The sequence below is a fragment of the Ursus arctos genome, unplaced genomic scaffold, assembly GCF_023065955.2.
Source record: "Ursus arctos isolate Adak ecotype North America unplaced genomic scaffold, UrsArc2.0 scaffold_24, whole genome shotgun sequence".
NCBI lineage: Eukaryota > Metazoa > Chordata > Mammalia > Carnivora > Ursidae > Ursus > Ursus arctos.
Genome location: NW_026622919.1, coordinates 38,853,466 through 38,870,540, shown reverse-complemented (window position 1 = coordinate 38,870,540; position 17,075 = coordinate 38,853,466). Strand labels below are relative to the sequence as shown.

General features: G+C 37.7%; 1 protein-coding gene and 1 long non-coding RNA gene across 3 annotated transcripts in view; one reads left to right on the top strand and one right to left on the bottom strand.

The window, feature by feature from the left end:
- ATAD5 (ATPase family AAA domain containing 5) overlaps nucleotides 1–17,075 on the top strand; it is a 44,489-nt gene that overhangs the window by 22,896 nt on the left and 4,518 nt on the right. The window contains exons 10-19 of one of the 2 annotated variants that reach the window (XM_026517655.4): nucleotides 402–731; nucleotides 2,612–2,708; nucleotides 3,834–3,913; nucleotides 4,144–4,286; nucleotides 4,387–4,537; nucleotides 8,870–9,043; nucleotides 9,326–9,459; nucleotides 10,147–10,240; nucleotides 11,405–11,469; nucleotides 15,934–16,114. In XM_026517655.4, the coding sequence (XP_026373440.3) occupies nucleotides 402–731; nucleotides 2,612–2,708; nucleotides 3,834–3,913; nucleotides 4,144–4,286; nucleotides 4,387–4,537; nucleotides 8,870–9,043; nucleotides 9,326–9,459; nucleotides 10,147–10,240; nucleotides 11,405–11,469; nucleotides 15,934–16,114 (1,449 nt within the window). The remainder of the gene's footprint in view (nucleotides 1–401; nucleotides 732–2,611; nucleotides 2,709–3,833; nucleotides 3,914–4,143; nucleotides 4,287–4,386; nucleotides 4,538–8,869; nucleotides 9,044–9,325; nucleotides 9,460–10,146; nucleotides 10,241–11,404; nucleotides 11,470–15,933; nucleotides 16,115–17,075) is intronic. The other variant, XM_057317760.1, reaches the window with a different exon arrangement.
- Nucleotides 6,198–16,958, bottom strand: LOC130544704 (uncharacterized). Its single transcript, XR_008961192.1, has 2 exons — nucleotides 16,752–16,958; nucleotides 6,198–7,581 (listed from the first exon to the last, which is right to left on the bottom strand). It is a non-coding gene; the product is annotated as an uncharacterized LOC130544704 (long non-coding RNA).

Genomic DNA, 17,075 nt, shown 5'->3' with positions numbered 1-17,075 from the left:
CGAGGAGAGACTTACAAGACTTACATTGTTTATGGTTGGCAGGGAGAATTGTTCAACCGAAGTAAAGCATTTTGCTCAGTGCAGTGTTAGCCCCTGCCGTTTCCACGGATGCGAACTCAGAAACAGCTTTGATTATGTTAAAATATTAACAGTTCATTTAGGGAAAGCCTTAGATGAGATCATTTGAATTTACGCTGCTTGTACAAAAGCCAGTCTGAATAACAAGATTGCTTTCAGTGTGCCACATTTGATTGCTTTCAGTGTGCCACATTTGATTCTTGCCTCTTCGTTTTGTAGTAATAAGATTTTGGATATTTTGAAGTGACAGTAAGATGGTCGGATATTAAAATTTGGTTTTGGTTGATTAGTAAGCACGTGCATTTCTGTAATTTCTGAAATAGAAAGTCCACAACGAGAGCCCGATGGCAATCCAAAAGAAACCAAAAGGAAACGAGTGGAAACAGAAATTCATAAGTCAAAAAGAAAGAAACCAAACGAGTATTCACAAAGTCTGAAAAAGATAAATGGGAAACCAGAAGAACTTGACAAAAGAAACAGCTCCACTGGGAGAAAGCTAGACTCTTGTAAAGGCCTTCTTTCTAAAACATCCAGGAAGAGACAAGCTGCTTTGAGTACAACATGTAAAGTAGAAATAGAAGCAGTTGACGATCCCGATGTTCTGATGATGGGTGATGGCAAAGAGTCTCCCTCAGAAAGATCTCCTATTCCTGGTAAATTAGATCTTCTCCTTCTGGGCCTAGAACACTTTTGTCTATTTAACTACTCATTTTCTCTTCTCTTTAATATATGTTCATTGCAACATTCAAGCGATGTATGTGTATAAAACAGGAAGTGGAGGCTTTACTACTTACAGCCTTAAGGAATACCACATTTAACAGATCGGTGTTTGCTCTTTGATTTTTCTGTGCTTCTGTAAATACATGTGCTCTTGTAAAAACCTGGAATTCTACTATACAATTTTGTCTGTTTCACCTGTCTCTGGCGTGTTCCCATTTGGGTTATCTGGCTTTTTCCAAGTATTCTGTTGAACTATTAATTCATCCTGTCATGTAGCTTTAGAGTATGTTTTGAAACTTGTACAGCAAGTCTCCTATCATTTTTTTAAAACTATGTTCACATAGCTACGCTGCTGAATGAACTGTAGATTCTCCTACCCCCACAAATCCCATTGGGGTTTGGATTTTGCATTAGTGTATAGATTAATTTGGAGTGAATTGGCATCTTTACAACATTCAGTCTTCTCAGATGGGAGGGTAGCACATCTCCATTTACCCAGGTTGACTTAATAGTACATTTTAATGTTTTTTTCCAGAGGTCACACAAAGTTGTACTAAAATTATGCTGCCTTTGTTCTTTAGATTATTGTAGTATAAATTATTTTTCATATTTCACATTTTTAGTGATTATTAAAATTTTAAATGTGTACTTTTATTGATTTTTAGTAAATAATAAAAATATATAAAAATAAATAAATAAATAATTTTTTAAAGTCATCTCTACTCTCATCATGGGGCTTAAACTCATGACCCCAAGATCAAGAGTCACGTGCTCTACCAATTGAGCCAAGTGCCTCTAAATGTGTACTTTTTTTTTTTTTTTTAAGATTTTATTTATTTATTTGACAGAGAGAGAGAGGCAGCCAGCGAGAGAGGGAACACAAGCAGGGGGAGTGGGAGAGGAAGAAGCAGGCTCCAAGTGGAGGAGCCTGATGTGGGGCTCGATCCAAGAACGCCGGGATCACACCCTGAGCCGAAGGCAGACGCTTAACGACTGCGCCACCCAGGCGCCCCTCTAAATGTGTACTTTTAAACCTTACTGTTACGAGACTTTATGGCGGTTAGCCCTTTTTTTTTTTTTTTTTAAGATTTATTTATTTGAGAGAGAGAAAGAGACAGTGCGTGGGGGGTGGAAGGGCGGAAGGAGAGGAATAGACTGCTCTAAGTGCAGAGCCAGACATGGGGCTCAATCTCACAACCCTGAAATCATGACCTGAGCTGAAATCAAGAGTTGGATGCTTAACCGACTGAGCTACCCAGGCGCCCCACCCCCTTTTTTAAAAAATAGGCTCCATGCCCAGTGTGGAGCTCAACTTGGGGCTTGAACTCACAAACCTGAGATCAAGACCTGAGCTGAGATCAAAAATTGGATGCTTATCCTTCAGTTGGACTGAATCATCCAGGTGCCCCAATGGTGGATAGCTTTTAAGGGGGAAGAGTTTTGATATGAAGAATTTTAAATGTGGGGCACCTGGGTGGCTCAGGCAGTTAAGCTTCTGATTTCAGCTCAGGTCATGATCTCAGGGTCCTGGGATCAAGCCCTGGGTCGGGCTCCCCCGTCAGCGGGAAGTCTGCTTGTCCCTGCCCTAGCCCTGCTCGTTCTTTCTCCCTCTCTCTCTCTCAAATAAAAATATTAAAATAAAAAAAAAGAATTTTAAATGTAATGGTAAGTTTTGAAATTGCCCCTTTTGGCATTTTGTAGATATAAATCCTTGTATAAATACTCATTGTTTACATGAAACAAAACTATAAGTGTCTAAGAATATATACTTATGTTAAGGAGCAGTGTTTTAATGTATTTTTTTTTGTTTCAGATTCTGGAATTGAAGACATGCTTTGGACAGAAAAGTATCAACCTCAGAACTCCAGTGAACTCATAGGCAATGAGCTGGCTGTAAAAAAGTTACATAGGTTGGTAAAACTTGTAAAAGAATTGAGAAATTGTTTATGAATCTAGTTTTACTACTTAGTTTGTTTTATTTATAGTAAAATCTAGAAATTATAACATAATACATTACATGGTAAAATCTTAAAAAAAAAAATTAAGAAAAATGTGAAAAGTAAATATCTCTCTTTTCTCCCATTTCTACTTTCCAGAGGTAACAACTATTAAAGATTTTTTCTAAAACCTTCCAGAAAAAAATGTATGCATATATTAGCTCCTTCCTAACAAATAAGATCATATTACTACTAATTCAGGTCCAGAATCCTCTGTCTATGATTCCCACATCCAAGAAGTTCTGGAAACCAAAAGTTAATTTTATTATATATTATGGTTCTTATGGATCCCACTTACTAGGAGTTCATACATTTTTTTAAATAGAAATATTAAGTGATTGTGGATGTCACGCCGCAGACCCCATTAGAGGTATTGTGTTATATGTGGTCTATGTACCAAATTACTTTTCTAAATATTTGAAAATTTTTGAATTCTAAAACTCACCTGGTCCAAAGGATTCTGTATAAGAAATAGGGACCCATAATAATAGTTAACACTTTGAGCCTAGCACTATTCTAAGTACTTGCATTGTTCTTAGCTCATTTAATCGTTAAAACTATACTATACTGTTGTCCTTATCTTACAGATGAGGAATGGGCCTACAGAGGTTGAATTATTTGTCCAGAGTCACACAGCTCAAAAGTGGTGGCGCTGGAGGTCAACCTTGGGCAGTCTAGCTCCAAAGTAGAGCTTCAGCTTTCTGCTTATACTTCGCACCATGTGTTAGATATCTTTCATGTCATCGCACGGCCTCCTCAGGTCTTTATACTTGCTTGCTCTGTACTGGTTTCTGAGGTAACTGTACTGTGTGTATCTTGTCTCCTACTGAGGTACCTGTAGGTTTTTCCCCTTGGAAGCTAATATGAGCGATGTTGCCGTGAATTACTTTGCTCGTACAGTTTTGTGTATTTTGGTAAAAATTACTTCACTTAAAAATATTCATGCCCATGTAAAAATATTTTACGATTTAGTTGACTCAAAGAGACATATCTCTCTTCTGCGAATTATTTTTATTAACATACATTTTCTTATGGCAGTTGGTTGAAAGAGTGGAAGAAAAGAGCTGAATTGGAAGAAAGACAGAATTTGAAGGGAAAAAAAGATGAGAAACAGGAAGGTATTTTGAGTCATTTTCTCCATTTCCCTGGACATTTTGAGGTAGATTAGCTAAACGTTTGTACACAGCTTCTCAACCGGTATTTTATATTTGATTTTCTAGTTTTTGTAAATTAAATTTCCAGCATTAACTGGTACGAAGTTTGTAAGGTTTGATCATTGGGTTTCGTGAGGTAGAATTGGTGCCTGAGCGATTATCACCCGATGATTTGCCTTTGAATAATTTTTCAGACCTGTCGGATAGCATAGATTTTAAAGGCAGTTCCGATGACGAGGAGGAGAGTCGCCTCTGCAATACTGTTCTTATAACAGGGCCGACGGGAGTGGGGAAGACCGCGGCCGTGTACGCTTGTGCCCAGGAGCTTGGGTTCAAGGTTAGTAAGCGCCACACTGGGAGCATGCTGATGTACTAGCGACACTGGAATTCGAGGAAAACCAACCATTCTGCCTTGCTTTCGTATATTCTTCTTTTAGATATTTGAAGTCAATGCGTCTTCTCAGCGCAGTGGTAGACAAATTCTATCTCAACTGAAGGAAGCTACTCAGTCCCACCAAGTGGACAAGCAAGGTGTAAACTCCCAAAAACCCTGTTTTTTTAATAGTTACAACCTAGGCAAGTCACCAAGTAAGTACATTATTTTCCTTAGGTCATAACATCTTCGAAAAAATAAAATCTACAAAAAGAATTTAATAACCAGCATTTTGCCATTCGTTTTTTAATCTTCCCCCCACACACAGACACACACACGCCTTTTTAATTTTTTTCCTGTACAGTTTTAAAACAGATCTCAAGACCATCATATAATTTTCCCCATATGTACTTCATAGGTGTCTCTAAGTGAGAAGGACTTTATTTATTCATGTAAATATTTATTAAGATTTTATTTTTAAGTAATGTCTACACTAAACGTGGGGCTTGAACTCACAACCCCATGATCAAGAGTCACACGCTCCTCTGACCGAGCTCACCCAGGCGCCCTTGATAAGGACTTTTTTTTTTTTTAAGATTTTATTTATTTATTTGAGAGAGAGTGAGTGAGAGAGAGCACACCAGCAGGGGCAGAGGGAGAAGGAGAAGCAGACTCCCCTGCTGAGCAGGGAGCCTGGTGCGGGGCTCCATCCCAGGACGCTGAGATCATGACCTGAGCCGAAGGCAGACACTTAACCGACTGAGCCACCCAGGCGTCCCCCGGGTAATCATAATTAGACCTAATGAAATTAACTTTATACCTTAATTTGATCTAATACAGACTTATTCTGGCTTTCTGTTGTTTCAAATGCTTTGTGCAAATTTGGATCCAAACAAGGTTTACATCTTACATTTGATTAATGTCTTTTAAATTTCTTTCAGTCTCCCTAATAATTCCTTCATCCTTTTCATGCCATTTATTTGTTGAAGAACGTGGGTCATTTTTCATAAAATTTCTCACATTTTGGATCTGGCTGATTGTATCTTTATGGTATCAGTTAATATATTCCTCTTCCCTATTTACTTGTAAACTGGCAGTTAGATCCGTGGGCTTGATTAGATTTAGTTTCTGTTTTGGGGCTGCCATACACGCATAGGCAAGGCTGTGTACTTCGGATGGCACCAGAGCCGAAGATACACTTGTGATATTAACATGGGTTGGTGAATTCAGTTGTTTTCAGGCTGATCCATCCATTATAAAGTTCCCCCATCACTCTTTTAACTAACAATATTTTGTAGTCATGAATGATCTTTATCTAGTAGACTGATTGTTTCATTAAGGATTAAAAAACGGGTGATTTTTTTAATTCACTTAGCCTTTCTGAATTTATTAGTTAAAATTCTGAGAAGCACTTCTCCTCATCAACTGTCTGGATACTTTGACATACAGTCTGTGTGGGAAAGGCATGAGAAATGCTTCATTCTTTCCTTTTATTTATCAGTTCGTAGAGTGATGGTGCCCTAGTAATCTCCGAGGTTGTCCAATGAGTTTTTGGATAGCTTACTTTTTTTTTTTAGTATTATGATGAACTCATGGGTTTGTATATATTTAATGTGTTTCAGTCCTTTGTGTTCATTATTCTTTGCTGCTTTTAAATTTTTCTCTTTGTCACTAGTCATGAGCGACTATGACCTTGATGTACAATGGTGTAGTTTTCTTCATGTGTCATGTGGTTGGGCTTTGTTGAGCTTCTTGTATGAATGGGTTTATATTTTCATCAAATTTGGAAAATTCCAAGCTTTGGTTTTTTTTTCTCTTAACTAAAATATATTTGACATATAACATTGTATATATTTAAGGTATCCAACCTGTTAATTTTTTTTTTTTTAAAGATTTTATTTATTTATTCGACAGAGATAGAGACAGCCAGCGAGAGAGGGAACACAAGCAGGGGAGTGGGAGAGGAAGAAGCAGGCTCACAGCGGAAGAGCCTGATGTGGGGCTCGATTCCATAACGCCAGGATCACGCCCGGAGCTGAAGGCAGACGCTTAACCGCTGTGCCACCCGGGTGCCCCAGGAGTTTGGCGTTTTTAGATTCCACATATAAGTAATGTCATGCAGTACTTGCGTTTCTCTGTCTGACTTACCTCACTTAGTCTAGTGTGCTCCAGGTCCATCCATGCTGTTACAAACGGCAGGATGTCCTTTCTCAGGGCTGAGTAATATTCCATTGTGTATAGATACCACGTCTGGATCCAGTCATGGATGGGCGCTCAGGTTGTTTCCATACCACAGTCTGTTGTGAATAACGCTAAGTTGTCCTAGCTCGATGATTGATTGTTCAGGTTTGCAGTCTTCTAGTTCCTGTCTGTGTCTCATCTTGGATAGTTTCTAACTACTCAAGTTCACAGATCTTACTTTCTGCAGTATGCTGTCCAATATATTTTTTATTTCACACGTTGTAGTTTCCATTTCTAGGAGCTGGACTGGGGTCCTGTTTATATCTTCTGTGTTACCATGCCCAATTTTTTCTGTAAGTTCGATTGTTTTGGATCTTTTATGTTGTCTTAGGAGAGGCCATAGCAGCATTTAGTTTAGGACTAATTTTGCTCCATTACTTGGGCAAAATCCTTCTGAGTACTCTCTCCAATGCCCCATGAATTCTGAAGTCTGCTGTTCTGTCTAGTGGGAAGAAGAACTATTCCCAGCTCCCTGTAAGCCTCGGGGATTATTTCTCCTAATTTTCTACTGATCACTACTCAGTTGAAGACTTGAGAGGGACCCTCTGCAGATTTCTGGAGCACTCCATGGAGCTCTCTTCTCTTCACTATTCTGCCCCATGAATGATATCTGCCTAGGCTGTCTCTAGGCTCCTCTTTAATCTCCTCAGCTCAGGAAACATCTGGACAGGCTTTCCCTTCTTCACTGTGGCCTAGACATTCTCTCATCAGGCAGGAAGCTAGGCAGTTCCTGGGGTTCACCTTTGTTTCTTGTCTCTCAGGTATATCACTGTCCTTTTTTGCACGATGTCCAAAGTCTTGAAAAGCATTGTTTCCTCTATTACGTTTAGGTTTTTTTTTGGTGTTATTTCAGATATGTGTGTAGATCCAATGTATGTCTTGGCCAGAAGCAGAACCCTTTCTTTCTTTTTGTGCTCATATTGTCTGCTCTTTGACTAGTGGGAATCCGACTGAATTGGCTTGTGTCCTTTTGATGTAGCCCCAGTAATCTTGCAGCTGATTGCTTTTGTGGAAAATCCTTTGAAAAGAATACATCGACAAAATTTAGCCAAGTACTTACTAAGTATCTGAAAGTAAAAATTAGCATATATTTTCTAAAATCAGTCTTTGGACTGATGCCAGTCCATAATCAAGCAATCCTTGTACTATGTCAAAATTAGAAAAATAGTGACAAAATGGTGAGTTTTTTAATAAATTGAAATCTATTCAATATAAAGAAATATTTTTTATTTTAAGATTATGTGCCTCTTACCTTGTGTTAAAATGCCCTATTTTTATGAGATAAAGGAGTGATGTCTAGGATAATTTTTCAAACTCAAAATTTTCTTTTCTTTTTTTTTTCATTTAAATTTTAGGTAGTTCACATACAGGGCACCACCCGGTGCTCATCACATGTCCTCCTCAATCCCCATCACCCATCTAGCCCCCCCCCATCCCTTCCCTTGTCAACCCTCAGTTTGTTCTCTAGCATTAAGAGTCTGTTATGGTTTGTTTCTTTCTCCTTTTTTTCTTTTCCTCCTTCTCGTATAGTTCATCTGTTTTCCTTCTTAAATTCCACCTACGAGTGAGATGATACGGTATTTGTCTTTCTCTGACTGACTTATTTCATTTAGCATAATACACTCTAGCTCCGTCCATGTCGTTGCAAATGGCAAACTGGAAGTTTTGAGTAAGCTTTCAAACACCTATACTATGCAAAGGATATGATAAGACCCGTGGAAATGGGGTGTAAAAAATAATAATAATAATAATTTGGACCCATGAGGACTGAATCAGAGCACTTAGAGGGGAGAAGATTTATTTCTCCATGCTCCGGAATAAATGCTTCTGGAGGGTAGAGATCAACCATTTAGTTTTCAAACTTTTATCTATGCTCCACGACAGTTCTAGAAAAACATATTTTCCGCTTGCAGTATCCCTTTACTACAGGGCTCACCTGACGTTGAATAACAGTGTTCTGTAGTGTGCTCGATGTGTACCGTTACAACTTTTCCTCCAGCCTCTTCTGAACTCAAGCAGACGGAGAGAAAGTGAAGGGAGGGATTCTGAACATTCTTTGCCTCAAGGATGTATGTTTCTTGGGAAAAGAATGTCTTTTCCAGATGACTGGTTTTACCTTCTCTGATCATAGAATAACTGTAATAATACAGTACTATTTGTATACAGTATTTGCATATAAGAATGAAAGAAAATTTCTGTATCCATTTTTAACTGGTAAGAGTAGACATATAGAGTGTGGATAACTCAATCTTACCATCCGTTTAACTTTTAGAATACTTATCGTTAAGTGAATTTGTTTTTGGCAGAAAAATTAAGCTCCCCTAAGAAAGTTGTCACATCACCAAGGAAACTCCTTCCACCGTCAGCACAAACTAGCACACCGAAGCGAACGCTTCCACCTAAAACTTTGGCAAATTATTTTAAAGTGTCTTCCAAGCCAAAAAATAATGACGAAGTAGTACTTCCGGAAAATAATAAAGGTAAGGCATTAAATGCACAAAATATATGTGCCAGTTTTTAATACTAATGACCCTGATCCATAAAAATATGATCATATTTCCTGAGTTGCTATTGCTCTTTATTAAACCTCAGCTACACTGAAGGTCCTACATATAGGAGTTCTGATATTTTGTTTCAGTTTTTTTCTCCCACCCCTCGTTCGGTTTTGATAGGGGGTTTCAGTTTGAGTTTATTCTGCAGAAACATCCGGTGTTCTATTAAAAGTTGATGCTATCTAAAATACTAATATTTTATTTATGCAGGAATAAAAAATTCTTGTGAGCAAAAACCAGTTATTCAGACTAAGGCTACGAACACAACGAGGTCAAATGTCAAAGAATTTGGAGCTGAGGAACCCAACAGGAAGAATGCAACATCTCTCATTCTTTTTGAGGAGGTAGGCTTATGGGCATGTGTTCGTGTCATCTCATAATAAGAACTTACTCTAAAGGTTACTGTATGTGTTACTATAAAGTATTGTAAAATAGCCAAGAAGGTCAGGAATACTTGTATCTGTTTGAATGTTTAAAATTTTTTTTGAAAGATGTTATTTATTTATTTAGAGAAAGCACGTGAGTGGGGGGAGGGGCTGAGGGAGAGAGAGAATCTCAAGCAGACTTCATCCTGAGTGTGGAGCCCGACGTGGGGCTTGAACTCAGGACCCTGTGTTCATGACCTGAGCGGAAATCAAGAGTCAGATGCTTAACCGACTGAGCCACCCAGGTGCCCCAAAGTATCTGTTTGAATTTAAAGTGAATGAAACTGTGAACCATAGAAGAATTTTTCAGAAGGATGATTAATGCAATTCAGGATTATTAATTATTGTGCAGTGATTGTAGAAATTATTCTGACTCATACTTGTCCAATTATAGGTGACTACTTTTTTGGTTTAATATTTGATTATTTTTTTACTTTTAATAGTGTAAAACATTTTAGGCTTTCAGTGTGGGCTGAATCATACTGTTCATAAATGTCATAAGTTCAAAACTTTTGTCTCACAGACATAGTGTATCTAGTATGTATGTGTAACGTATCCAGGAGATGTTTTGGTACTCAATACAGTATTCTCATAAATGGCTCTTAGGTTGATGTCATTTTTGAAGAAGATGCTGGATTTTTGAATGCAATCAAAACATTCATGGCAACAACTAAAAGACCTGTGATCCTTACTACCAGTGGTAAGTAACAGTGATTTTACAACTAATTACTTTTGGTTAAAATATTTGAGAAAGCTTCTCATTTTAGTTAGAAATGTTCCTTTAATGTTTAGTTAGAAACGTTTAGTTAGAAACGTCCTTTAAGTCTGCTAGTAAATTAAGTCTTTTTTTCTAAAATTTGGAGCCTCCTAGATCATTTTTTAAATGAAGAATTATTTAAATTTGCTATTGGTTCACAATCTTGAGTAATTATAAAATTACTGTATTACCCTGCGAATAGCAGTTGTGTGGAAACTGGATACTACTTTGAATCACTGTGTTGAGTATTAGATATTTAGGATGCCTACAGCAGCCTAGAATGCAGGGAAAGAGATTTATGAACTCTCCAGAAGAGGGGTTTTGATAGGGGCGGTAACAGATCCTTCTCTTTGTCTCTTTCTCATACTTCCAATTAGATCACCAAATGTTACTGGTCAGAATTTTTTATGGAGCCCAACCTTCCTGCAGTGTCTTACTATCGAACTTAGACATTCCTTACCCCCTGAGAACACTCCCATATGGATTATTGCGTATTTTAGTAGCCATAGCCAGCCTAATGGAATGGGTTCAGCTTCCTTTTTTTTTTTTTTTAAATTTTATTTTTAAGTAATCTCTACACCCACTATGGGGCTTGAACCCACGACCCCAAGCTCAAAAGTCACACACTCCACCAATGGAGCCAGCCCGGTGCCCCTGGAATTGGTCGACCTTCCTAATAATCCACATTCAGTGTTCAGTTTTAAGACTCACAGTTGTTGTTGTTTTTTCATTATAAACACTGAATTATAACATTGTTTTCCAATATTTTTCATTGCACTTATTCAGTAGCATATCTCTGAGATGGATTTCTGTAGGAAAATGTGTTTATGTTAGACTCTACTTACAAATTAATGGCTCATTTGACTGTTAGTGATTATATGATTATACTCTAAAAATATTGATATAAATCGTATTACTCAAAGGTTACATGATAGTTTAATTAAAAGATCAAAAGTTACTTTAGGTCAAGACAGAAATTCAGTTCCTTAATGATTTATAATTTACATGATGTTTTCATTACCAACGAAATATATTTTCATAGAAAAAGTAACTGGAAAAATGAATTTAGTAGTCTTAATGTTTTTTAAAATGTTTTTTTCCCTATAGATCCAACATTCAGTTTAATGTTTGATGGCTGCTTTGAAGAAATTAACTTCAGTACTCCTTCGCTTGTAAGTTTTAATTTTGATCATAAATCATGTCACAACTCTAGAAAATGTGGTTACTGTGATAGTGCCAGTGAATCTTCAGTACACTGTTGACTATCTCTGCCTTGTTTCTGAATTTGGGGCTAAAGTAGGCATTCTTGTACCATCAAGTGTGCTGCTAGCCGTAGATTTTCACAGATGCTCTTCACCAGTTAGCTGTGTTGTTATTGTGAATGGTGTTAAATTTTGTCAGATACTTTCTGTCTTTTGAGGCAATCATATGATTTATCTTTTTAATTCTGTTAATATGGTAAATGATATTAATTGATTTTTGAATGTCACATAAGTCTTGCATTCTTAATATGGTCAGGATGTGCTGTGTCTTTTTATAGTTCTGGATTTGATTTGCTCAGATATTGTTATGGACTTTTGTGTCTATGTTTATGAATGATGTTGGTGGGTGGTTTCCAGGGCATTTGAAGTGGATTAGGACATGTATTTTAGTAGTTTCTTTAGAAATAATAGGCATTCTTCATTTTTCATAGTATATTTTTTTAAAAGATTTTCTTTATGTATTTGAGAGAGAGAGAGAGAAACCACGAGTGGGGGGTGGGAGGCAGAGGGAGAAGCAGACTCCCTGCTGAACAGGGAGCCCCACCCAGGACTTGATCCCAGGACCCCAAGATCATGACCCGGGCCAAAGGTAGACACCCAACCGACTGAGCCACCCAGGCGCCCCAGTTTGTCATAGTGTATGTAATGTTAGTATTATACTAATTTATAGAGAATCTAAGAACTTTGTGAAGGTATCAGTCCATCTACCATCCCTCTATCTTGTATGCTAGTTTTCAAATGTTTTGCATTTACACGTTATAAACTCCCCAGTATAATGCTCTGCTTTTTTTTTTTTTTTTTTTTTTTTGCTTTAGCCAGCCGTGTATGTTTGAAAGTAATTACGAGAATAAAAAGTTGACTTTTATGTTTACCTATATACTTAAAATTTCTAATATACTTCGTTCCTTCCTGAAGATCTTTTTCTTTGATTTTGTTTCTCTTCAGACTGAAGAATTTCAACAATTTTTATAGAGCTAGTCTACTGGCAATGGATTACATTAGGTTTCATTTACTTGAAAATGTATTTTTACTTCATTTTCAAAGAATATTTTCTCTTGGCATAGAAATCTGGGTTCTCAGTTTTTCTATTAGTACTTTTTTTTTAAGTAGGCTCTACACCCAGCAAGGGGCTTGAACTCACCACCCAGAGATCAAGAGTCTCGTGCTTTACCAACTGAGCCGGGTGCCCCTGCCTCCGTACTTTAAAGATGTCATTCCGTTTTCTTTTGGTCACTGGGATTTCTGATTATGTCACCTTTTTTTTTCCCTCTCATGTAATATGTCATTATTTTCTGGATGCCTTCAAGATACTCTCTTTAGTTTTCTTTTCTTTCTTTCTTTCTTTCTTTCTTTCTTTCTTTCTTTCTGTCTTTCTTTCTTTCTTTTTTTTAAGATTTTATTTATTTAAGACAGAAAGAGCATGAGAGAGAGAGCACAAGAGCACAAGTAGGGGGAAGGGGTAGAGAGAGAAGCAGTCACCCTGCTGAGCAGAGAGCCCGACATGGGGCTTGATCCCAGGACCCTGGAATCATGACCTGAGCCGAAGGCAGACAGTCAACCACCTGAGCCACCCAGGTGCCCCTAACTTGAGTTTTCAGCAATCGCCTGTGATGTGCCTACGTGTTATTTTTCTTCATATCTATCCTGCTTGTGGTTCTTGGATATCTACAATCCATAAATATATGTCATTCCTTCAATGAGGGACATTTTTAAACTTATTTTTTCACATTTATTTGATGCCCATTTTCTCTTTCCCTCTTGGGAATTTAATTACAAATAGACATTTTATATTGTCTCACATGCCGCTGAGGCATGCTGTTCTCCTCCCCCCTCCCCACCTTTTTTCTGTTTGTACTTTTGATTTGATCATTTATACTGATTAATCTTCAAATTTACTGACACTTTTTTTTCTGCCACCTTCATTCTTCTATGAGGCCCATCCAGTAAAATTTTTATTCTGATACTATGGTTTTTTTTTTTTTTAAAAGATTTTATTTATTTATTTGACAGAGATAGAGACAGCCAGCGAGAGAGGGAACACAAGCAGGGGGAGTGGGAGAGGAAGAAGCAGGCTTCCAGCGGAGGAGCCTGATGTGGGGCTCGATCCCAGAACGGATCACGCCCTGAGCCGAAGGCAGACGCTTAACCGCTGTGCCACCCAGGCGCCCCCTGATACTATGGTTTTTAGTTTTACAAGTTCTGTTTCCTTCTTTTTATGGCTTCTATTTTTCTGCTGGGCTTTCTCATTCATTATGAGCATGTTTTCTTTAAGCATAGTTTTACTAGCTTGTTAAAAATACTGCTAATTCTAACATCTTCATCTTTTTTTTTTCCTTTTTTAAAAATTATTATTAACATATAATGTATCATTTGTTTCAGGGGTACAGGTCTGTGATTCATCAGTCTTACACAACCACAGCGCTCACCACAACACATGCCCTCCTCAGTGTCCATCACCCAGCCACCCATCCCCCATCCCCCTCCCCCGCCATAACCCTCAGTTTGTTTCCTGAGATTAAGAGTCTCTTATAGGGGCGCCTGGGTGGCACAGCGGTTAAGCGTCTGCCTTCGGCTCAGGGCGTGATCCCGGCGTTCTGGGATCGAGCCCCACATCAGGCTCCTCCGCTATGAGCCTGCTTCTTCCTCTCCCACTCCCCCTGCTTGTGTTCCCTCTCTCACTGGCTGTCTCTATCGCTGTCGAATGAATAAATAAAATCTTTACAAAAAAAAAAAAAGAGTCTCTTATGGTTTGTCTCCCATCTTCGTCATCTTGTGATTAAGTCTGTTGATTGTCTTGTCTCTGAGGAATTACTTTTTCTGTTTCTTTGTGTAGTAGTTTTAGAGTTTTATCCTGTATTTTGCGAACAATTTGTTGTAGATACTCTAGTTTCGGTTCTGTTCCTCTGAGTAAGTACTCTCCTGTAGTACGGAGCAGCGGACGTTTCTGTTCAGTTCTTTAGTTTAGCTGGGCTGCTTGGAGACAGGCCCACACATGGGAAGTTCAGGCGTCAACCAGGGATTTGCATTCTTCTCTAGCTAGAATTTCTGTCTCCCTGCTTCCACAGACATCCCCTCTCACTTTCCAGCTACTGCCGGCATCCCAAACTCTGTCCTCTGGTTCAAGGCAGTAACACTGTGAGTTTCTGTCTGAGTTTCAGCCACCACTGCTGCATCCTGTCCTAAGAAATCAGTTTAGAGGGGGCGAAGCGGGGGTGGGAATTTACCTAGGGCCATTTTTTTTTGTCTAAGTGTTGATTTTCCCTTCAGCTGTCTTCTGCTTTTGGTTACTCTCTTGTGCCTTCGAATAGTTTGGTTTTAATATTTATTTGTAGTTGATTATAGAGCTTATCGTTATTACTGATGGCAAGGTTTGTCTGATAGTAGGTACTTCACTATTGAAAGCAGAATTCCTAGTTTGTGGGAAGCAGAAGTCCCAGAAGTGTGCAGGAGTAATGTACGTGCATAGAGTGAAGTCAAAGATTTAACAGGAGAAATCTTTTTTTTTTTTAATTGTCTTGTTTAAGGTAAAAATGCTAGTGATTTTGTAAAATCTGCAAAATGTAAATACAATTTTGTTCTAGCTTTTCAAGGTAAAAATCTTTCCATAAACAGTGGGGAGAGAATAGTATATGTTTCGTTGTTTTACAAAAAAATATTATAGCAGTGTTGATGGAACACTAAAAATTTGGGGGCACCTGGGTGGCTCAGCCTTCGGCTCAGGTCATGATCCCAGGGTCCTGGGATTGAGCCCTGCATCAGGCTCCCTGCTCAGTGGGGAGTCCACTTCTTCCTCTCTCTCTCTTCCCCTCCCCCTCCTTGTGCTCTCTCTCTCTCTCTCTGTCTCTAGCTTCTCTCTTTCTCTCAAATAAATAAATAAAATCTTAAAAAAAAAAAAGAAATCACATGGGTTTTGTTTTTTCCCCTAATGTTTCTTGTTTATTTACATTTATGCATTTGTGCATGCACCTATATAATTTTCTAACTCTGGTATTTAAAAACTATCAGTATTATTATAGTATTCATATTTATAGTTTTAATGGCTGTAAAATATCCGATCAAGTTGTACCATTATATAATCTTAAGGGAATTTCTTGAGGTTTAATAAAATTGGCTTCCGGGTTCATGGAAAATCTCCCATAAAAGTTTCCTTGCTGTTTTAGACTGTATACAGTTACTAAAGTATATGTAAAATATTTTTAATTTGGAAGTATATTTCTTTATTATATTTTTCTAGATCAGTTTCATTCTCTAGAGCTAAGATAGTGTGAATTTTGGTGAAGTTTGTCCTGTTAGATGTGTATTACTGATGTATTTCTGTTAACTCTGCAGTTCACCATGTTTCTTTTTTTCTGTCTCTGTTTCTCTTTTTCTCAGCTGAATGTTGCTAGCTACCTACAGATGATCTGCTTGGCTGAGAACTGTAGAACTGACGTGAAAGACTTTGTAACATTGTTAACTGCAAATACTTGTGATATCAGAAAAAGTATCCTTTACTTACAATTCTGGATTAGAAGTGGAGGTGGATTTTTAGAAGAAAGGCCATTATCCCTTTGTCGTAAGTTGATCTGCTATAAAAGAAATTTCTACAGTGGGACCCTATGTTAAAGGACATGCTGTACCAAAATATCTGAAAGATTTTAAAAATTTTGAGCATCCAGGTATCGTGTTAATGTTGAAAATAAGCATACATATGTCAACTTTGGTGAAAATTTTATGAACATTAAATGTAGGTAGAGTTAAACTGCACATGGAACAAATTGTTACTTATACATTTATGAGCATAGTTTCTTTTTTATTTTTTAAGATTTTATTTATTTTAGAGAGTGAGCGTGTGCACAAGCGGGAGGGGCAGAGGGAGAGGGAGAGAGAATCTCAAGCAGACTCTGTGCTGAGCATGGAGCCCGACGCGGGGCTCAATCTCACAACCCTGAGATCATGACCCCAGCCAAAATCAAGACGCTTAACTGACTGAGCCACTCAGTTGCCCTATAATCATAGTTTCTTATAATCAAATAGAATGATATTATTTAGCAGTTAGCTTCTTTTTTTTACTTACTAAAAAACATTGGTAGATCTTTCCACATATAAAAATTATTTTTATATAACTGTAAGTTCTCTTTTAGCTTCTTCTGTAGTCTATAATTCTATTTTTCATAAGAACTTGATCATTTCAGAAATGTTTTATTTCTTACCGATCTTCAGTCATTGTTACGTAATTGAGGTCACAGACATCTGTTGAGGACTTTCTCCATGCCAGGTCCTGTGTTTACATGAATAAGACACGGTTCCTTCCCTGAAGAAGTTCATAGTTCATGGTTTTCATGCTCCATAGTTACAGTTCTCTAGTTACAGACCCTGCTCTGGGAAATACACAAATATGTAAATAAAACCGAGGTGAAGTTCTGTAATATGAATCCCCTGTCAAGTTTTTTTTTTCTTTGATCAGTTCAAAATTTTAATATATTTTTCTTTTTCAAAGCAGCAAACCTATGTTTAATTCAGTTGTACCTTTAACT